Source organism: Salmo trutta, chromosome 21, assembly GCF_901001165.1.
Source record: "Salmo trutta chromosome 21, fSalTru1.1, whole genome shotgun sequence".
Lineage (NCBI taxonomy): Eukaryota > Metazoa > Chordata > Actinopteri > Salmoniformes > Salmonidae > Salmo > Salmo trutta.
This window is the reverse complement of record NC_042977.1, coordinates 16476333-16499504: the sequence shown is the minus strand read 5'-3', so window position 1 is coordinate 16499504 and position 23172 is coordinate 16476333. Positions and strand designations below refer to the sequence as shown.

Genomic DNA, 23172 nt, shown 5'->3' with positions numbered 1-23172 from the left:
CTGACCAACTATGAAACATGTCTTGGCAAAGGGTGGTCACACCAGGTACTGACTTGGTTTTTCTGATCCACGTCCCTACCTTTCAGGGTCTGACCAACCGAAGCCTATTCCCAGTCAAGTGAAATCAATAGATTATGGCCTAATTTATTTCAATAGTGATTGGCCACAAATTGCACCATGTGGCATCCCACGTGTGGGGCGCGTTAACTTTTGAATAGTGATACAGAACCACACATTGTACTGTGATAATCGACCCCCAAAACCATTCCCGGGAGTTGTGTCAAAGTCCTGGATTTCGCGGGTCATTGTCCTTGAGCTTTTGACCGGGACTTTACCCTGTTAGGCTACAACTTCATTACGGTATTGGCAAGTATAGTACTTATAAAAGCATGCTTTAACGTAGAGCTGTTTAGACCCTGATAGTTTTAGTCTCCGAGCTAGCTAGTATCACCAAAAGAATCTAGCTATCCTCATCACGCTGCCTGTAGTTTCTTTGTTCCCATCAACCAAGGTTACAAGGCCTGAACAAGGCCGTCAGCCCAGCTAAAGGAAAAAAATAAGGTGTTCAACAATTCCCTTTAATGTTTGTCTCAGTAAAACACTTCAACAGGTGAAATAATTTGTCAGATTAGCTAGCTACTTGTCATTAGGCTTTTCAAGGGGAAATCAGCCGTTTATACATCTTTGGATTTGAAAATTGGCATGTACCCATTTGACTCTTGAAAATATAACTTATAAATGCCTTATGAGCTTAGTTTGTCGAACCCCAAATAAAAGCTAGTTTTATTCCAATGTTTTTAACAAAGTAAATGTAACCACAAGCCTCAAGCTATATCAAGGAAGGTCAGTCCTTGCATCTATAGCTCTGGCTATGAATTTGAGTGGTAACGTTTCTCCAGCCCAGTCCCATAGTTTTTTACCAGAAGATGGAAGATGCTTTGTTTCTACTGCTGATTGCCTCTTTTCATTTGCTTCATATTGTAACCTGCAGTAGGCTCTATGTGAGTGCGGTATAATGAAAAGACTGGCTCCTACTACAATGACCAAGGGCTTTTGGTCTTGCTGGCAACGGCTAATTACCTTTCAGTTTGACCAAAAGGCCTGAAGTCTTGTTCATAGACAAGGAAAAACTTATACACCCATGTTACAAATTTCATATATTGTTTTTGTAGGAAGAAACATAACGGCTAACAGGGGCACCCTTGTGTCTTATGAAAGGAGGGTCTCGTCCCTGGTGACGAGGCTGCTGCAGCTACAGGACTACCTGTGTCTGTAGTTAAGGTATGAAATTGAGGGAAGGGGTGAGAGGGAGGTGGAATTAGAGACATGTTACTACACGGTTGGTGTATTTTGAGGGGTTAATGGAAAGAGGGATTGGGGGGGCAAATTTATTTCAGGGAAAGATATAGGCAGTGTTCTGATATCCAGAAGTGTTCACACTTGTTTCACCTCATGCATTTAAAAGCATTGGATTGGTGCAAGCATAATGGGGAGACATTCCACCACAGCACAAGACCACTGAATGACCCCAGGCCAGTGTTTTCTTTCCCTAACCCCCTGTATTATTAGAATATTGTGAATTAAAGAATAAACAATCCACCACCTAAAACACTGCAGATTAGGCAGGATCAGGCAACTGTAAAATCATGTTTAATTACAGTACTGTAAACGGCATTTTATCAACACAGAAGTTATACAGTGTTATGCTTGAATGGTTTTACGACAATGCTTTCCTTTCAAATTACAGAACTAGATTGGTAACTATGGGCGTTCACTTAATACCTCCTGCAAGACCCGGTGTCACAAAGCTGCTGGTTATAAGCGCAGTGTGTCTGCCTATCATTTATTTTGCGCAGAGGTGCTGAAGGGGAAAGGTATGTAATCTCAGATTAATGTTTATTCCAACATAAAAAATATAGTCCTGCATTCTGATGTCAAATGTTGATAATCACTTCCACCTCTCCATTCAATAATGCGTCTTTCCACAGGAATCCCTTTTTAGCCCGGAAAATATGATATATTTCTCAATTGAAATGACTGTTTCCTGTTGGATTATTTTTAAAAGGGGGTTTAAAGTAAGATTGTTATTTAAATAATGATATTAACTGGCCAATTACATCTTTTTGGAGGTGTTTTTTCCCCCGATTCACCACTACTACTACTACTACTCCTACTACAACTACTACTACTACTACTACTACTACTACTACGACTACGACTACGACTACGACTACGACTACGACTACTACTACTAATTCATTTTAATTTGGTGAACGCTTTCAGGACACTCAAGGACATCTTACATTAAATCTAGGCCTACATACAATTAAGTGCAATACATAAAGTCATGAAATCAAGTGCATCAATCAACAGCAATATAAATGTTAAGCAATATAAAATCAAAGGACCAGACAAAATAGGACAGATAAAAAGGGAGGGGTTGGGACGAGAATACAAACCCAGTTTAGGGTGTGGGTTTGGTTTAAGTTGGTAGGGTTGGTTTAGGTTAATGGTTTGGTTTAAGGGATTAGGGTTGGTTTAGGGTAATGGTTTGGTTTAAGGTGGTAGGGTTGGTTTAGGGTAAGGGTTTGGTTTAAGGGGGTATGGTTGGGAATAGGAGCTAAAGGCCTGGGCACCCATGGTGCAAAGGTGGAATGGGGACGAGACCAGCAGAGGAGGAGCGGGAGAGGGCATACACTGGGAGAAGATCAGAGAGGTAGTGGGTGCCAGGTTGTGGAGGGCTTTGTAGGCGAGGAGGAGTATTTTAAAGTTAATACAAGATTGCACAGGGAGCCAGTATTGGTTTGATGTGTTCAGTTGATCTGGTGCTAGTGTGGATTCTGGCAGCAGAGTTCAGAATCAGCTGGAATCTATTGATGAGATTGGTGGGCATCTGGTGATGTAGAGTGTTACAGTAGTCTAGTCAGGAAGTAACCAAGGCATGGATAGGGTTTCGGTGCTGGAGTGTGACAGTGAGGGGTGGAGCGTGGAGATTTTGCGGAGGTGGAAGAATGCTGTCTGGGTGCTGGTTTTTATGTGGGTTCGAAAGAGAGGGAACTATCCAGGGAGACACCAATGCTTTTGACTTGTGTTTACAGAGGGACAGGGAAACCATCAGTGGTGATGCTTGTACAGAGTGGATTTAGAGCTGATGAGCATGACCTCTGTCTTGTTGCTGTTGCGTTTGAGGAGGTTCATGCTCATCCAGCTCTGGATGTCCTGAAGGCAGCTGATGAGGGAGGGGTAGAGCTGGATGTCATCAGCATAGCAGTGGAAGTGAACTTTATGATGTTGCCTGATCTCGCCCAGGGGTAGGAGGAATATGGATTCTACTGACAATAAGCATTCATGGTTGAGGAAGGATTTTGCACATTAATGATTGATTTACAGGAATGAGGTCCATGGTTTGAATCATAAGTGAAATGTATTCAGAAATCTATTACTTATAGCTATGAGGTTCACTGAAAATCACTATAATCATTCAACAGTTGTGAGATGGATGCCTACTTTAAGTAGTAACTGGCTAGTAACACGACATCAAGCTGCCCTCAAACATATATAGCTAGTACACAGTAATAAATGCAGTATCAACATTGTTCTGAAACATGTTGGCTGGAGTTATGCTGTTATCTAATGACCAATACCGCTAGACTGTAATTACATAGTAGTTATTATGGAAGTACAAAGTGATGCCATTTTTCCTAATTTGTTTTGAGTGAACAGTAAGAAAGCATTTTTATCTAGCCTGGCACTGTCAAACCTGAATTGACTGGCCAATGAAGCACAAATCCCTTGATGCAGCCTAATGCAAGTAGTTGTATCCGCCTGTGATAGATTTAAAATAGACAGCAAATAAAATTTCTGAAGCACCAATATCTTTCAGCACCAATATTAGTCACTATAATCACCATTGGAGCGCCCCACAATATCACACAATCTTCAGCGATAACACTCATACAATGATCCTATCACCAATATATAAACTCAGCAAAAAAAGAAAAAAGAAGCGTCCTCTCACTGTCAACTGTGTTTATTTTCAGCAAACTTAACATGTGTGAATATTTGTATGAACATAACAAGATTCAACAACTGAGACATAAACTGAACAACTTCCACAGACATGTAACTAACAGAAATGGAATAATGTGTCCCTGAACGAAGGGGGGATCAAAATCAAAAGTAACAGTCAGTATCTGGTGTGGCCACCAGCTGCATTAAGTACGGCAGTGCATCTCCTTCCCATGAACTGCACCAGATTTGTCAGTTCTTGCTGTGAGATGTTACCCCACTCTTCCACCAAGGCACCTGCAAGTTCCTGGACATTTCTGGGGGGGAATGGCCCTAGCCCTCACCCTCCGATCCAACAGGTCCCAGGCGTGCTCAATGGGATTGAGATCCGGGCTCTTCGCTGGCCAGTCGACCTCCAGCCCCCCCAAGAAGTGGCGAGGGTCAGCCGGGAACCAGGGGACCTCCAGTGCCCCTCAGACGTGGTGAGGAACGGTTTGGCTTCAGCGGACCTCTGGGGACCCCCAGACCCCATGTTGCATCCTCACCTGATCAGCCGGTGGGTCTACATTCTCCCCAATCATTTCATGCCAAAATATGCTTCTGCAACCACATTGCAACTAGCGAAGACCCTAATGCAACAACAAAAACAGGGTTGTTGAAACCAAAATGTTCAGTTGAGACCAATCATATTTCAGCTACATTGAAGGGGCTGAGCTACAAAGTAGTATCGCCTACCTGTTTGTGAATTCAGGGGAAAGGCTATGGGCCATAAAACTGTGATGATGTATAATTAGCAATTTCACTTTATTTGTTCCAGACCTTTGTGGTTTCTTCTGGGTATCCTGCCTTGGAGACTTTTCTGGTGGGTCCACTTCTCTTCACTGCAAGGACATATATTTCCTCATCATCCTTGCTGGTTTAGCTATGTTGTCCTTTACGACATCTTTCAGCAGTTTATATTTATTTTACCAAGCAGGTTGACTGAGAACACAAATTATATTACAACAACAAACTGGGGATCATTTGCACGCATGGGAAGGTGAGGGGTAGAATGGGCCAAAATGAAATGTACAAAAATCAAGATGTCTTCTCTTGTGTTTTTTTGTGGGGTAGGGTCTGCCTGTCTTGCCTGGACCCCCCGGGTCCCCAGGTCCTGCAGTTGCTGGGTCAGTGGGACCCATAACTGACACTCTTTGCCCACGCCATGCTGGTGTCAGATGTAAGTCGTAAAAATGTGGTTGTTTGCTTTGTTTTTAATGGTGGGAATTGAGTCACAAAAATATGTTGAAATTAAGTGTCCAGTATATTGAAATTAAATGCGTCCATCTTATGAGGTTAAAACCCGCTGTTTTTGTGAGACAGAAAGATGAATGAAAGTCAAATGAATAGTTTTGTTTGTGTTATGCGTGTGATAGTATTTAACTGCATGGCAGTACATGTTAATATTTAGTTAATTGCATAACTGGTTATAATGAGTCCTACTACATACATTTGTGTTACAGATAACTCCAGACACCCTGGTGACATTGGACATCTCCCAACTTTATGAACATTTCAAATAGAACAAATCTTCCTATTTGTATTTTGGTGGTTAATATAGGGCAGACAGACATGTTCTCTACTTTCTCCCCTTTTCACTTGCCTCCTTTTTTGCAGTAATGCTGCATTCACTTGGTTGCATGTCGGTATACATCCTATTCAGAATATTGTTAATATTTTTAAACATTGTCATTACTTGAAGGGCTGTGAAAACAATGAAAATGTCACAATATATTTAGGGATGCAAAACCCAGATACGAATCATGTGTTGCTCTATTGCCATGGACGTAGCATCTTCCTTTCACAATCCATTGGCAAATTACTTTGAACTGTTTCTCATTTGATGATTTAGGACAGGGTTCCCCAACTAACCCCTCAAGTTTTCTGAGCATCAAAATGATATATATGTATAATTATTTTAAAAAAAAATGCTGTTAAGCCTCATAGCCTACTTGAGCCAGTTAAGTTATTTTATATAGGCCTAGGCTCGGGAGAAATAGACTCCAATTAAGCCCTCATGTTATTTGTAAAGTCACATTAAAATGAGGATTATTGTTGAAATGAATTACTCAACTGGTGTAGGTTTTCTCCATCTGTTGCTGTGCAACACTTGCATAACAAATTAGCTATATCTCAGCACCATGCACTGGTCACCTCCTATTGATTGCGCTGCGGTTGCAGCTTTACCTTTCAGCACCAAAAAATGGTCCACTTCCTACTTTAATAGTCTCCTGCATTCTCTCTCATGAATGAAGTAAAATGTAACTTTTGCATTATTAAGGTAGGGTAACATTGTAGGTACACTACACCACAATTTTGAATACAGTAGGTATTCTTTCCATTTGTCCTATTGAAACACACAAACTACTGTATTTAGCCTAAAGCAGCATATGATTTTACAGTAGACTATAGATGTAGTCTACTGTATAGTCACATGGCACAGTGTTAAAATGTTAGAGCAGCACATTGGTTTGAACAACTTATAGCCTCTTAGTGAATGTCTCTTAATGAGAAACAATCATCAAAATGGATGAGGATATTGCATTTTGAAATACAAATACTATTGAATCTGCGGGCAAATTGAAATAGTGATTCCGACATCAGTGGACCTGCGTGAGGGGTGCGTTAGATGAATTAGGGCGTTTTAGAGGGGCTGAATGTTGCACCATTTAGGCCTAGGCTATAGCCGGTGAGCCTCCCGTGGGCCTACTTTCTCCTGATGAATATGCATGGTATGACGGACAGACAGGAAGTCTGAGAAATATACAGTAAGTAAGCAACGTCAAAACAGGATGGTAAAGACAAATTATCGGCCTACCATCCAAAACATGCAGCTGCATTACAGTATGAACCATTGGTAGTCCACTCCATTGTATTAGCCTACTGGATAAATTGTAGTCTACTTAAGGCCAATATGTTTAATCAATTCGTAACAGGGAACAACAGTCGATGTTATTATATGGCCAACTTTCCTTCAAATAGCCTACGCAATAGCACATCGGCCGATACGATTAAAAGCACATCTTTACAGTGGAGTTTATTATAGGTGCAAGGATGCGACAGGTGTATCTATCTGCTTGGGCTCTACACGCTACTACTTGACATTGACCTAACTCTATATGTCAATGTAACGGATGTGAAATGGCTAGTTAGTTAGCGGTGGTGCGCGCTAATAGCGTTTCAATCGGTGACGTCACTCGCTCTGAGACTTGAAGTAGGGTTTCCCCTTGCGTAGCAAGGGCCGCGGCTTTTGTGGCGCGATGGGTAACGATGCTTCGTGGGTGTCAGTTGTTGATGTGTGCAAGGGTCCCTGGTTCGAGCCCGGGTTGGGGCGAAGAGACGGACGGAACCTACACTGTTACATCAACATACACTTATTTGCAAGGTTTTAATATAGGCTATGTTCTAACATGTATGGTGGTAGGCTGCTTGCATCATATGGCGCTGCATATAGGCAATATAAGCGGGTGGAGAACATGAGTCCATCTGCTTGAGCCCCACTTGTCCTTAGCAAACATCAAGTTAAAACCCAGATCATGGCACTGCCATCTGCATCATAATGAATTCAGTGCATCATTGTCAAGCAATGTCCTAAATAGACATAGGGCCTATGATAATGCGCCTGTATAGGGGGTTTAATGGCCACACATATGATATGGCCCAAAAAATATAGATATTTAGGTGTTTGTTGAGGCTCTAATGTCGATATAATTATTAATCTTTTGACGCCCTAAAACCATATGTGTTTATCAAGCCAGATCTGGTCACTTGTTCAAAAATGGACTGTCTTGTTTTGTACGCTTTGTACAAATAATAAAACGCAGAAATACAGGATGTTTCTTGACATAACTCTTTATTAACTAGCTACAACTACATGTTCGCCTATCTCCAACCACAATCAACTGACGATGCCCTAACCGTCTGGGTGGTCTTAACCAATCACTGCACAGTAGGATACGGCGGTAAAACGCATCCAATTATAATTCAGTATGTATTCACATATGAATATTACATCCCCCTTCTTTTAAAACAAAATACAAATGTTTACATATTCTAAGCTTTTCTTTTGAATACATGCTCTGTAGTTTGAACTCATGGTAAGTAACCATTTATATTGCATAACACACCAACTGAATCAACATAGACTCTGAAACAATGATCCAACATACTGTTACTTTTAGAACAAGGGATTCTCAGCAACTCAGCTTTCACTGTAGAAATGACATCTTAACATTTCAAACAAATACAATACCAAAGCATTTCAAGTGAACTTTCAATAACAAGTTTACAGTCTGGAACTCTTTTAGGGCAGCGATCCGCCTACACCCTTTGACATTTCACAGGTCGAGGACAGCTCTGGGCTTGACCTCTCTTCCTGACCTTGTGCGATATGATGTTGAGCATGCTTCTGTGTCAGTCAACAGCTCTTGTGGTGTTGCAGGTAAGTATGGTGTATGTTGTGCTGTGTGTGTGTTTAGTCCATCACGTTCTCTTTCAGGGGAACAGTTCATCTCATCAGTGTGTTGTTCTTTTGTGTTCAGTAAGTGACGACGATTGCGGCGGTACACTGCTCCTTCTGCTGTGCGGACGTAATATGAACGTTCAGTGTCAGCTGGCTGGATGACGACTGCTGGTTTCCAGAGGCCATGCTCCTGGATTCTAACTGACTCTCCGTCGATCAGTGGTGGCAGTGGTCTAGCTGACCTGTCGTAGTATCGCTTTTGTTGTTGTTGTCTCTGTGCACGTTTTCCATGCATTTCATTGTAGCTGACGACCTCAGGTTGCAGCTGCTGGTTGGTGCTGGGAAGGGTTGAGCGAAGTCTGCGGCTCATCAACAGCTGGGCTGGTGATTTGAAGTTGTCAACTGGAGTGTTGCGGTATTCAAGGAGACTGAGGTAGGGGTCTCTCTTGTCTGCTTTTGCTTTGTCCATGAGTGATTTAGCAATCTGCACAGATTTTTCAGCAAGGCCATTACTTTGAGGGTAATGTGGGCTTGTGGTGACGTGTGAACTCCCATGCTTTTGTGAAGGATTCAAACTCATTTGATTTGTAACAGGGCCCATTGTCAGATATTAAAGTCTCTACAATGCCATGCCTGGCAAAGGCTGCTTTTAGCTTGTGTATCACAGCTGCAGATGTGGTGCTGTGAAGCTTGTCGAGTTCGAAGTATCTGCTGTAGTAGTCCACTGTTACGATGTAGTCCTCGTTGTTCCAGGTGAACAGATCGGTTGCCACCACCTGCCAGGGTCGGTCTGGGATACAGTGAGGTAACATTGGCTCTTTGGTGTTTGAGGGGCGTCTTTCAAGACAGATGGTGCATCTACCAACAATGTCCTCTATTTGTTTGCACATTCCAGGCCAAAACATAATGTCCCGTGCTCTCTGTTTGCACTTTTCCATGCCCATGTGTCCAGCATGGATCTTTGTCAAAATCTCTTCTCTGAGACTGGTAGGAATAATGATTTTCTCTCCTTTGAAAATGATTCCGTTGATCTGTGATAGTTCATCACGATGGTTCCAGAATTCTGAGACGCTCTGAGGGCATTTTCTCCTCTCCTCAGGCCATCCATCCTGTATGACTTCCCTCAGCTGTGTGAGTTGAGAGTCCTTTCCTGTTTCTGCTTGGATCTCCTTCAGTTTTGTGTCACTAACTGGTAAGTTGCTGTACACAGTGTGTACTTGCATGTCCATGCCTTCACTGAGGCTGCTGTCCTTGTAGGTAAGAAACTTCCTGGAGAGTGTGTCTGCGACAGGGATGTCTTTGCCTGGACGGTGAGTGATTGTGAAGTCGTATTTTTGTAGTTGAAGGATCATTCTCTGTAGCCTTGGCGGGGCTGCAGCTAGTGGTTTCCTCATGATTGACTCAAGGGGCTTGTGGTCGGATTCCACAATGACTTGTCGTCCATATACGTACTGATGGAACCGTTTACATCCGAATAGAATGGCATAGAGCTCCTTTTCAATTTGAGCGTAGTTGATTTCACAGTCTGTGAGAGATTTGGAAGCGTAGCCGATGGGCTTTCCTTCTTGCAGTAGCACTGCACCTAGTCCATACTTCGACGCGTCCACTTGGAGTCTGAGCTCTTTGTTGGGGTCGTAGTAGGCAAGGATTGGTCCTGGTTCTCTCGTGATCAAGTCTTTCACATTCTGGAAAGCAATGTCGTGTTGCTTGTCCCAAAGAAACTCACTGGACTGCTTTAGCAGTTGACGCAGGGGTGCATTAGCATTGGAGAGGCTGGGTGCGAACTTGGATAAGTAGTTGACCATGCCAAGCACTGTTTCCAGCTCTGCACGGTTTTTTGGTGGCTCCATTTCTTTTATGGCTGAGATCTTCTGTGGATCTGGCTTGATTCCATTCGCTGTGAGAAGATGTCCGAAGTAGCTGACCTCTGTAGCGCCGACTGTGCTCTTCTCTGGGTTGAGCCGGACTCCTCTCTCGCGGGATCTTTGCAGCATCGCGCGGAGGTTTCGGTCGTGCTCTTCTTTGGTTCGACCATAGACAAGGATGTCATCCACAATTGCCACAACTCCGTCGAGGCCTTCGTACACTTCGTCGATCTTTCGCTGAAACTCGTCTTGGGCTGAGATAATCCCAAAAGGCAGGCGACGGAACCTGTAGCGTCCAAACGGTGTGTTGAATGTTGTGAGCTTAGATGACTCTTCTGTGAGCTTGATAGCCCAGTAGCCTGATCTAGCGTCCATGACACTGAAGTAGTGTGCTCCCGCTAGCTTGTGTGTGATGCCATCTAGCGTCGGTAAAGGGTAATGGGGCCGTTTGATAGCCTTGTTCAAGTCTCTTGGGTCGAGGCATACTCGGAGCTTGCCTGTGTGTGGTTTCTCCAACACCACTAACGCGTTTACCCAGTCGGTCGGTTCTGTAACCTTGGTGACTATGTCAGATTGTTCCATGCTCTCCAACTCTTTCTTCAGACGGGCACGGAGAGCAAGGGGAATCTTTCTCGGGGGGTAGACCACAGGGGTTGCGTCTGGGTCAAGGTGAATGGTACATTCTCCTGGGAATAATCCTATTCCTGTAAAGACATCAGCAAACTCCTCCAGTACATTTCCTGTCTCTACTGGTGCTGTTACTGATAAAACTAGCTTGATGAGGTCCATGTCTAAACATGCTTTAAGACCTAGCACTGCAGGTGCTCTAGTGTCAACAACGTAAAAGTCCAACATCATGTCACTTTCCTTGTATTTGCATTTGAAAGTGCATGTGCCTTTTACTGGGAGCTGTTCACCACCATAACCAGTCAGTCTGCGCATGGTGGGCTGTAGCTCGCACTCAGATGTCAAGCTGCTGTACTTATTCAGAGGAATAATGTTTACTTGTGCACCAGTGTCTAGTTTGAACTTTAGCTTTGTGCCTTGTGTTCCTATCTCAATGTCAGCAAAGGCTTGCTCTGTCTCTGATATGTGACTTTTTTGTGTCACTGAATCAATAAACAGTTCATCATCATTTGACTCTTTGATTGACATTTCATCTTCACTCACTGTGTGTACTGTTTTTCCACGGTAAGCTCTGCACACTTTTGCAAAGTGATTCCATTTACCACATTTAGTACACTGTTTGCCTTTAGCTGGGCAATTTCCTTGTTCGCCATGCACTTTGTATCCACAATATCCACATGTTTTGGGGCGTTTTGAGTCTGTGTCGCTCTGTTTTGGAGTTATGTCTCTCTCCGTTCTGAAACGCGCTCTCTGGGCACCGGAGGTGTGCTTTGATGTCTGCCTGACTGCGTGCACTGCTTGTTCACGTGATGTGCTCGTGCTGCGGCGCGAAATGGTTTTCATCTGAGCCTGTGCTAGCTCGTGAGATCTGGCTATGTCGATAGCTTTGTCCAGCGTTAGCTCAGACCCAACATTCAAAAGTTTCTCTCTCACTCGCGGTGAGTGTATTCCAAATACGATACGGTCCCTGACCATCTCATCCTTGTTTGCATAATCACAGTCTTTCACAAGCAGACGCAGCTCAGTCACAAACGGTTCAAAAGACTCGCTAGCTCCCTGTACTTTCTCATGGAATTTGTACCTAGCGAAAATTGTATTAGTCTTCGGCACAACATATGCTTCAAAACGATCGTAGTATGTTTTCAGTACCTTTGATTCAGCCTCGGTAAGTGTCCATGTGTTGTAAATATCTCTCCCTTTTTCACCGATCCAGAGGAGGAGGTAGCTACATTTTTCCTCTTCTCCTCTTTCCTTCAAAGGACCCGTGAACATTAGCTCCACATGCTGTTTGTACTTACGCCATGCATCGGGTAAGTTTGTAGACTCCCAGTCCATTCGAGGTGAAGGAACTCCAGAAAAATCCATCTTTTAAGACCATTTACTCTGACACCATGTCTTGTTTTGTACGCTTTGTACAAATAATAAAACGCAGAAATACAGGATGTTTCTTGACATAACTCTTTATTAACTAGCTACAACTACATGTTCGCCTATCTCCAACCACGATCAACTGACTATGCCCTAACCGTCTGGGTGGTCTTAACCAATCACTGCACAGTAGGATACGGCGGTAAAACGCATCCAATTATAATTCAGTATGTATTCACATATGAATATTACATGGACTTTCTTGTCTTTTGTAGCTCCGACTTGGGGTTTGGACAAATACATCTTTGGGATGATTCAGAGATCATTTTCCAACCCCATAAGCCTGGTGCACATGGGGGGGCTCAGTGGCGCCGCCCAAATGTCAATTTTAATCCCACTTTAATGATTTGTAAATCCTAAATAGATTGACATATAACACATGAAGGTTCACTAAGGAACACTTCAATGTCAGCCCCACATTTCAAGCTTGAATTTGAATGACCGAAAAACAAATTTAAAAAAGTGCACCACTTAAAACATTGAAATTGCATGTTCTGATTTAGTACAGCTTTATTAGGCATTACTGCATTTACATGTCATGATAGACGTCAATTGTAACGATATTGGTGCAGATATAGATAAAGAAGATCATCTGAGCTAGTTCGGCAGAAAACTACAAAACTGCGCCATATTTGTAGTTCACAACTCTTCTGGCTTCTGTAATGTCAGTTGTTAGCCTATTTGTTACCTACATTATTTAAAACAACCCGACGTTATATACGAAAACGTAGCTGTGATTCAAACGAAAGAACGATGGAGCAACAAGAATTGATTAATTTCAGACCAAGTCGACATATACAGCATTTACCGTGAATGCAGTCTCCGGGAAAGCGGGAACAGTTCCTTTAAATTTCAACATGTAGGCCTATGCATGCTGTAAGAATATGTGTAGCCTTGCCTATATGTTGAGTAACGTTATATTCAAACCTAGCACATGTAGTATTTCAGGCGTTAATTTAGTAAAAACGTTTTAATCTCTCGCTCAAAGCCTTGGCATGTGGACATAAACCATCTGATCAATCAAATATGTGCTTATTCTTAACATGACACGTTTCTAGTAGTACAATCGAGCTGTTTCCCAAGTTTACTGAGGAGTATATTTAACTAGCTAAAAGCCTATACCTATTTATTAAAAATAAAGTTAACCGCTGTAAGAATCCTGAATTGTAGTGAGAACATTGTGTAATATGTTTAAGGGGTGTTTCATGACTGTGATTCCAAAACAAAAATGTTCCAGTGCTTAGGAACTGTAATCGTTAGAAAACACCTGCGCTTTCTGTGAAGAACTACAACTCCCTGTTTCACGTTGCATCGCGTCCAGTGGCGATGACAGGAAATGGCGCAGAAATTGTAGTTCTAACCCTTTTGTGGTTTGTTTAGAATAATTATTTATTAATGTGCCAGTTCGACCACACCATGGCCTCGAGTCTCCCCTCTCCAGCAATGTCAATTTATCAGAAATTACGAGTCTACAAGGCTTGATCTCTAAATTGGTTTCTCTGTAGGCTACATACTTAACCCTTAAAGCTAGAATCTTTAGTTGCTAAACCCATTTTTGGACCGTTAAAATGTTGCGGGAGCCAGGCAGGATCAGGTGCAGAAGTTATTTTATTTAAAGATGACAATGGTGATCTAGATATTCAAATGACAATATTTACAAAATAATCTAAATTGATATTTACAAACTCCACAGCAAAAAGGTCAATAAAAAGACTACTTTGAAGAGGAAGCAAACCTGTCTATTCCATTAGACTCAGGTTGGTGTATACAAGGCTCACATCAGGTTCTTCTCACCATGGGATTACATGCAACAATGGCCTGTATCACATCTAACAATTAAATAGAAATGTGCTTCTTTTAAGTAAAAAATAGCAATAAAACATACAATTGTAAACAAAGGGCAGGAATACAATGACATAAATAAACTATTCCTCCATCAATATCACCACCGCTGTCGTCATCACCATCATAATCGTCATCATCCTCATCCACTTCCTCGATGTCCTCCACTTCAAAGTTTCTGCCATTGCCCTCAATAAAAGCCCCTCTGCAAGATTCACATTGTCCTTCTGCATGCTGGAGCTCATCAAGCTTTCCAGCAAGGACAGCTCTTGCCCCAAGACAAAATCGATCTTGCTCTGTGTAATGTTGTAAGGCCTCCACAATCAGTTCCTGCTCATGTGAGTAGAACGTCTTGGCAGTGAAGACATCATCCTCAATGCACTGCTTCTCTTCACACGCCCGCTCTCTGAGGGAATGGAGCACAAAGAGCCTTTGCTTGAGGTGAAACTCCCCATCATCCTCTGCTCCTCCTGCTCTCCAGGACCAAACAGTGCTGTCCCCCTGCACTGCATCCTCATACACCAGGGCCTGTGTGAGGTGTGAGGACAAACCTTGTCTCCTCAGGTTGTAGTCCTTCACATGTTATTTAATGCTACTACCGACCGTGGCAAGCCTTTTGGACAGGCGGCTGGCAATACCTTGACCATCTATTGGTCTCATGCTTCAATTCAGAAAAGTTTCTCTAAAAAGTTATGGACAAAAAGTACTTTTCGCCATGTTTTGGTGGCTCATAACTTGATTCAGACTACTTTTTTCTAGGCAAACCAAAAAGGGCATCCGCTGCTACCACCACTGTTCCATTGTCCTGAAAAGAGATGTCAAATATAATTGGATACAACTTTACCGTTTTTGGACCCCAGGAAGCGTAGCTGCTGCTTTGTAACAGATCATGGGGATCCAAATAAACAAATAAAATTAAAGACTAGAAGTCTATTCGTTTTTATTTTACCAGGTACGTTGTCTGAGAACACATTGTCATTTACAGCAATGACCTGGGGAATAGTTACAGGGGAGATGAATGAGCCGATTGTAAACTGGGGATGATTAGGTGACCGTGATGATATGAGGGCCAGATTGGGAATTTAGCCAGGACACTGGGGTTAACACCCTTACTCTTACGATAAGTGCCATGGGATCTTTAGTGACCACAGAGAGTCAGGGCACCCATTTAACATCCCATCCAAAAGACAGCACCCTACATAGGGCAATCACTGAATTTAGACCAGAGGAAAGAGTGCCTTCTACTGGCCCTCCAACACCACTTCCAGCAGCATCAGGTCTCCCATCTAGGGACCGACCAGAACCAACCCTGCTTAGCTTCAGAAGCAAATCAGCAGTGGGACGCAGGGTAACATGCTGCTCTCTGTACAATTGTTTGACAAAAAAATGGAACAGATGTTTCTAATAGATCATTTGTGTTTATAAAAGAGGGGAGACATCACAATTGGTATCTTATGCTTTGATGTGTTTTTTGGGGGTGATAAAACATTGAATAGGCCCCCCAAAAAATACAACAAACCTTGGGACAGAGTGGGCACTGGGTTCCATCGTCAGTTTCTGGGGCCAGACGGCGCAACATGTCAAGTTCCGACATAGCAGGTCAGAACTCCTCGTAGGCCTCATTTGTCAGGGCAGTATACAAGTCTCTTCCCTGAAATGAATGAACAGAGTCACTTAAAGGCACTCTGATTCATTACTGCATTCCACCAGAGTAGGCCATCAACACAGACAGCAAATGCATCTTCACATACATGGTTTCTGTGACACATCTGTTTATCAAAACAGGAATTTGGTTATGAACTTTTGCAGACAAAGTAGACATGGTAATAGAGTCAGATTATAAAAGGGATTTACTTACTGTCCTATGAAGAAAATGTAATGACAGGCATATGGCCCTGAAGAGTAGCTGCTGCTTTGTAACAGATCATGGGGATCCCAATGAACAAATACAATTAAAGACTAAAGGTTATGTAGAGATGAAGTTGAAAATGTTGTTTACTGTAAGATATTCCTAACAAATGCTTTATTACTTACCAAAGTCATCTCTCCGCCTCCAGTGCCATTCAAAAGCAAATGGTGGGTCCTTTTACTCATCCTTAAGAGGAAGAGTATTGGTTAAGAGTTTGGGCTTGGTTTCAATGATTTGGCCATGGCAGAAAAACATGACCTGGTGAAAATAAGTAAGTTGTGGGTGGAAATATGTATCAGATAGAGACAGAGAGCAAATACATTTAGTTGATCAGTTGAAGTGCAACTGCAAATAGTACAAATGCTTGTTTTTAATGTGATGACTGTGATCCTTCGTGGGATAAACCTCTGCGAAGGCCTCAGACGATGACCATTTCACGTAACTTATATTTGAGAAATTAGTTTCTTTGTCAATTGGGCACATGATGAAACGTTGTCGATGAGAATTACCTGCCAGATCTCCAGGTGGTGCACGATGTTTTTGTTTTTATGGGTGGCCACCACACAGTCAGAGCAAAATATTGCCTCAGCCCCACAGTCAGTGCACCACCATATTATCTCTGGCTGGATCCAAAAAGAGTGTTGGACTAGTAACTGAAAGGTTGCGAGATTGAATCCATGAGCTGACAAGGTAAAAATCTGTCATTCTGCCCCTGAACAAGGCAGTTAACCCACTGTTCCTAGGCTGTCATTGCAAATAAGACTTTGTTCTTAACTGACCTGCTGAGTTAAATAAAGGTTAAAAAAAAAATGGAGCAGATGGATTTTACTGGGGGGGGGGCATGTTCTCCACAAGAATGTTGTGCAGCTGCTCTGTCCTTTCTCTCCATGCAGCCGCTGTTTCCCCTTTCCTCCTCTGAGTACTGGTAGTCTGGGTATTACTTGTAGCTGGACTATGGTCCTCCCGCTGCTCCTCTCTTTGGTTCCGAGCCGGAGGTGCAGCACTGAGGGACAATGTGCGTCTTTAGTCTCAATGGAATTTCCTTGCCCAGGATAAAGATTTTTGTTTTCCCATATTTGGGCATTGTTGCACAATTCTGAAACAAAGACAGTTATGAAGAATCAGATAAAATAAATATAATTGATCACAAACTCAAAGAAGGCAAGAAACCAGCAAATTCCTGTCCACTTTCAAAAGGTATTCACCATATCTCTCTGATGTTTCACAAATAATTTGACAAGGATTATGCAACATTTAGGACAAGGATCATCAACTAGATTCAGCCGTGGGCCAATTTTTTCTTGAGCAGACAGTCTGGGGGCCGGAACATAATATAAATATTTGTAGCTTGCAAGTTGACTTCAAGAAGCCTAATCATATTAGAATATTTGACAAAAAAAATGATCATTTCAAACCTTGATTACATTTGGGGACATTGCCCTGAATACGATTACGTCTCTCGGATGGGCGTTAAAACGGGTGTCCTGACTCTCTGTGGTCATTCAAAATCCCATGGCACTTATTGTATGAGTAGGGGTGTTCACCTGCTGTGATGGATAAATTACCAACCTGGCCACATTCAATAATGGCCACCTAATCATCCCCCTCATTCCTAATTGGCATACATCACTCCTCACCTCTCCACCTGATGTATGGTGAGCGTTCTGGCACAAAAATGGTTGGGTACTACACATTGATGGTGGATGAGGTGAGTTTCCCCCTACTATGTAATGCGCTTTGAGTGCCTCAGTTGGTAGAAAAGTGCTATATAAATCCAATCAATTATGATTTAATATTTGTACACGATCACGTCTCTCTATTATGCTTGGGAATATTTTGGAACAGATTTCCAAAATTAAAATAAATTGGGAGCTGATTTCCTGATGTTTTTAGTCTTATGTCCAACAAGAAAAAGTATATATATATTTGTTTTTTTAATTGTTTTTATTTTTTATTTTTCAGAAAACTTGGGGGGCCAATAAAACCACCCGCGGGCCAAATTGAAGAAGGCTGATTAGGGCAGCAACACCTTTTTGGGTTAGAGTCCGCCATAACACTCCACCGAAGAAGAAAGACCAAACGAAAACAAACGGGATTTACCAGTACGTCAATCTGTGCAATAGAAACTCACGTTTTCGTTGCAAAAAATAAACCTATAATAAATACATACCAACCCCTTACCCCATGTCGCCAAGACAGCAAGACAGCCTAGTAATGCCAGGTGCTGGGGCAGCTAACACGCTTGCTCTACGCTGCTATTGGTTGAGAAAGGACAATTTACCGAAAAATTAACAGTCTTAGTTGAAAATGTCCAAAATCACCATTGAAAGGGTCGCGTATCACACAGTTTAATGTGTGGTTCTGAATCACTATTCAAAGGTAACGCACCACACATGTGGCGTGTGGGATACAATATGAATGGTGTGATTGGTAAGATTTTTCCACCTTTTAATGGGGTGATTGGTGGCTAATCGGGTGCACCTCCTTAACTGTGACTCAGTCAAATCTTTGAAATTGTTCCGTTTATATTTTTGTTCAGTGTATATTTTGCTGCTGATCAGGATTTGACTCAGGAGCGGTGGGTTTCAGGATTTTGCTCAAGTTTAGCAGTAACACTTACCCTATGTGCAATATTTGTTCAGCAATTCTTCAATCTTTGGCAATAGTTTTGATGGAATGTAAAATCTCCAATGTGGTTAATCCTTTCTAAAGTTTACGGTAAAGGCGGCCACAGTACCAGATGTACCACAGCATCCAAGGTCGCTTATTTTCCCTGTCAGCCAATGAAACAAGGACATTTGTTCCGAGTAGACGGGGATTGGTCGGACAGACTGGGGGAACCTGGGCATCTTTCGGGGAGCAGGGTGGTCAGATCTTTCATTTGAAATTGTTTTGCTAAATCCAAATAATTAGCTAACTACATCATGCTAGTGTCGGTGCTATTGATGATTGCACTAGCCAGCGCTAAACCATCGGTGTATTTTCGAGAGCAGTTTGAAGATGGCAAGTTTCCATTCATTTCGTGCGGGCTGCAGCTATTGCCAACTAACCTAACAGCTAGCTGACCTAACATTTTACAGCTAGCATCTTAATATCAGCGAGCTGTCTAACCACGGAACAATAATAGCCAGCTATACTTTGTGAGACGCGATAATGCACGTATATTTAGCCACACTGACTGCAAAAATGATGGCCGGCTAACTATCACGGTAGCCAGTTATCTAGCGAATCAAATGGATAGCTAACGGGTCAAGCTAACCCTAAATCTTGTATGAACCGTTCGCTAAATTCGTTTTATTCAACCATGCCGATATACATGGTTGACTTAGCGGCTAATATTTGCTTCTAACGATGTATTTTTTCTGTCAGATGCTTGGAATACCCGTTGGGTTGAATCCAGCCATAGGTCGGACTATGGGAAATTTGTCCTGACTGCTGGGAAATTCTATGGAGATGCAGAGAAAGACAAAGGTAGATGTCATGTACCTTAGACTTCATGCAGTAGAATAAAGAACCTTGAATGTATTTTCTCTCACACGCTAGAGTCTTATTTTATCCCTCTGAGGTTATGACTGCCCATGTGATGAAATATCTGGTTTTATGACCCCAGCATTGTTTTGAGAATGTCAGATTCTCAGTCTTACACATTTCTGCTCTCTGTGGAGCAGGAGCCAACTCTGAAGTTGAAAAAGTCCAAAACATATCTTATTCCCCCCCCAGGTCTCCAGACCAGCCAGGATGCCCACTTCTACTCTTCTTCTGCTCGCTTTGAGCCCTTCAGCAACCAGGGCAAGACCCTGGTGATCCAGTTCACTGTGAAGCACGAGCAGAACATCGACTGCGGGGGAGGCTACATCAAGCTGTTCCCCGCTGACCTCGACCAGGCAGACATGCATGGAGACTCTAACTACAACATCATGTTCGGTAGCGTTCATCAGGAACAATGAGATTCGATTCCGTTGTTACACATTCGACATTCAGAGAAATTGTTCAGGTTGTATCTTTATTTTGTATTGCTAATCATAGTGTTTTTCTCCAGGTCCAGACATCTGTGGCCCAGCCACCAAGAAAATTCATGTCATTATCAACTACAAGGGCAAGAATCACCTCATCAGAAAGGACATCAGATGCAAGGTACAGTAAACCTATATCCCAAATCAGGCTTTTTCAATATTTTATATCCTCATTGGGAGGAATCCAAAGCAATCTTCGTTGTTTTGCAGGATGATGAATACACCCATCTGTACACTCTGATCCTGAACCCTGACAACACGTACGAGGTGAAGATTGACAACAAGAAGGTGGAGTCTGGAAGTCTGGAGGAGGACTGGGACATTCTGCCCCCTAAAAAGGTCAAGGACCCCGAGGCTGTGAAACCAGATCACTGGGATGAGAGAGAGAGGATGGAGGACCCAGATGATAAGAAACCAGAGGTGGGTAAGATGGACACCTAGCCCGCCTGGACCCATGGCAGTTTCTGCATTCAACAATGCTACGCTAGCTAGCCACATTATTGTGCGGGCAGGACAACGGCAGAAACAGACTGGCAGACCAGGCGTCTAGCCAGCTATTCTGATTCAAAAGCAATCCGTCTTGTCAATCTTTTATGAGTAATATGTCTTTCATGAATGTAGTTTTATTAATGATTAGTTCATGATTCTGTTATTTGTCAGGACTGGGATAGGCCCGAGAACATTGCTGACCCTGACGCTAAGCAGCCTGAGGATTGGGATGATGAGATGGACGGTGAATGGGAGCCACCCATGGTCTCCAACCCTGACTATAAGGCAAGCAGTCAAACACTTCATAACTGGGGTGTTTTCCTGGCTCTACACATATGGCAGGATCACATTTTATTTCTCATAATATTAGACAAAGACACAGACAATGTGACAGTAGCTTTCCATATGCTTTGGATTACTGCTTCAATTATATGAACAGCTGTTTGATTGATTTGTTTGCTTTCTCAGGGTGAATGGAAACCCCGCACGATCGATAACCCTGACTACAAGGGCAAATGGTTGCATCCTGAGATTGACAATCCAGACTACAGTGCAGACTCTGAGATCTACAGATTTGACAGCATAGGAGTCATTGGCCTGGACCTGTGGCAGGTACTGTGGAGGCCCTTAATTCAGTCTTTTTAATACCTTATAATGAATAATAAAGAGTGGAATTGAATTGAAAAGGATTCCGTTTGGGATCATTATTTTTAAAAGCCCTCTATATTTTCATTTAATCGAAAAGAGAAAAGGAAACGCATCCCTGAAAGTCTTTTTGCCCTGAAATGTTTGAAGTAATTCATACTTATTCATTGTCGTCACAGGTGAAATCTGGGACCATCTTCGATAACTTCCTGATCACAGATGATGCTACGCTGGCAGAAGAAGTTGGCAATGAGACCTGGGGTCAGACTAAGGTCAGTGGCACTCACCTCTCAGGTTCTCACTTACATATTCACACTGGTGTCTTTTTCGAGTCGCATTCCCCCCAACCCGTTCCCTTGCAATTTGTTCCAGGATGCTTTGTCTGAATAAATCCACTAGTTTGCTTTCAGATCCTTACGAAGACATATTTGTAACGTTGCCTACCAGCACACTACAAACTGTAAAAATGCTAATTCCTGCGGTTTGTTAAAAAGTCTGTCTCTGTTTCATGTTCTGTAGGACCCAGAGAAAATGATGAAGGAGTCCCAGGAGGAGAAGGAGAGGAAGAAACTAGAGGCAGAAGAGATGGCGAGGAAAGAGGAGACAAAAGACGAGCCTGGAGAAGAGGAGGAGGAGGAAGAAGAGGAAGAGTTGGAGCATGAAGAGGAGGAAGACGAGGAAGAAGGGGAGACTGGAGCACAGGAAGAGGAGGAGGAATCAGATTCTATAAAGGATGAACTTTAGAGGACTTTGACTTTCTCATAGGGGTGACTTCGTTCTTTGAGACTGGGGAGAGATTATTCATCATTTCACTTTACCATCCAGTCAGTCAGTCCTCAAAGTAATAATGTTGAGAGAAGGGGAGGTGAAGGAGACATTTACTGCAAAATCTGTGCCATTTTTTAATTTCATTTTTAAAATTAATTTTTTGGATTTTAACTTGCTAGTTTATCCCCTAATTAATAAAAAACGGACACTTTTTGTTATTGTATCAAATAATAATTCACATTTGGTAATATATTGGCAAATGTTTTTACTTAGTTTTTTCTTACATGCTCGACTTAATGCTAACCTATTTCTTGTAAGTATGCTTTTATAGTCTGTTGCTCCACCAAATATTACAGATGAAGTCTAATTCAATGGTGCCTGTTTGTTTTGTATACTTAATTCACATTGGGTGATTGTGTACACAATGTGAATCCTACTTGGTATTGACATGCATAGCGATTAGTTTCCCATTCGTCCCATTACCATTTCCTTACTAAAGTCAGTCACACACTGGAATACATAATATTAGGTAGAATTTAGAAGTAGCATCTGTAACCTCACCTAGACAAATTCAGCCATCAACCTCGTATTCCACAGGCCTTCAGCCAAGGACTACTGTAGCCAAATCATCAAACTTTTGTCTCTCAAACACTAACCTCATACTTCCTAATGTAGCATAGTGCATTTGTTCTCCCCTTAATTGTTTTTGTAGATATTTGTTCCCTTATTTGGGAAATTATGATTACAGAGATTGGTGTGCAAAAATACTGTACAGTAATAAAAAAAAAGAGCAGTTTGGATTTGACATGTGTATTGTGTGCCTTTGTTAAAAATCACCATCACACTATTCTATTTATATTTACGGGCAATTAGAAGTCAAACAAATTAAATAGCACCATATGGATGGATGCTTCTGGGCATTTTTCTACAGAGCAGAATTAATCACAAACACTAACAGCCTTTCATAACATCTCTAGAAAATATTTGTTCTCTGTGTTGAACTTATTGTCTTGCTATTTAGAGTAGAACGTGACAAGTACGCAGCTTAATTTCCTATTGCAGCTACTGTCTCTCCAA

General features: G+C 42.3%; 1 protein-coding gene and 2 long non-coding RNA genes across 3 annotated transcripts; 2 read left to right on the top strand and 1 right to left on the bottom strand.

Moving 5' to 3' along the window:
- Positions 1-4423: 4423 nt before the first annotated feature.
- LOC115157773 (uncharacterized) lies at positions 4424-5602 on the top strand. Its single transcript, XR_003868544.1, has 4 exons — positions 4424-4564; positions 4826-4870; positions 5122-5227; positions 5511-5602. It is a non-coding gene; the product is annotated as an uncharacterized LOC115157773 (long non-coding RNA).
- Positions 5603-14060: 8458 nt separating this feature from the next.
- LOC115157772 (uncharacterized) lies at positions 14061-16872 on the bottom strand. The gene is made up of 4 exons (XR_003868543.1): positions 16690-16872; positions 16306-16366; positions 15791-15922; positions 14061-15076 (listed from the first exon to the last, which is right to left on the bottom strand). It is a non-coding gene; the product is annotated as an uncharacterized LOC115157772 (long non-coding RNA).
- A 2120-nt stretch (positions 16873-18992) lies between these two features.
- LOC115156816 (calreticulin) lies at positions 18993-22900 on the top strand. Its single transcript, XM_029704524.1, has 9 exons — positions 18993-19183; positions 19550-19651; positions 19901-20104; positions 20220-20314; positions 20404-20613; positions 20854-20967; positions 21151-21294; positions 21507-21599; positions 21847-22900. Exons 1-9 carry the CDS (start codon positions 19105-19107, stop codon positions 22069-22071), a joined length of 1266 nt encoding a protein of 421 aa, XP_029560384.1. The 5' UTR covers positions 18993-19104; the 3' UTR covers positions 22072-22900.
- The last annotated feature ends 272 nt before the right edge of the window (positions 22901-23172 follow it).

Bases quoted from the DNA above. Each gene is read 5' to 3' on its own strand.
- LOC115156816 (XM_029704524.1), top strand. From the start codon at position 19,105: ATGCTAGTGTCGGTGCTATTGATGATTGCACTAGCCAGCGCTAAACCA. The intron at 20,315-20,403 runs GTACAGTAAACC...GTTGTTTTGCAG, and splicing joins GAAAGGACATCAGATGCAAG to GATGATGAATACACCCATCT. The intron at 21,600-21,846 runs GTCAGTGGCACT...CATGTTCTGTAG, and splicing joins AGACCTGGGGTCAGACTAAG to GACCCAGAGAAAATGATGAA.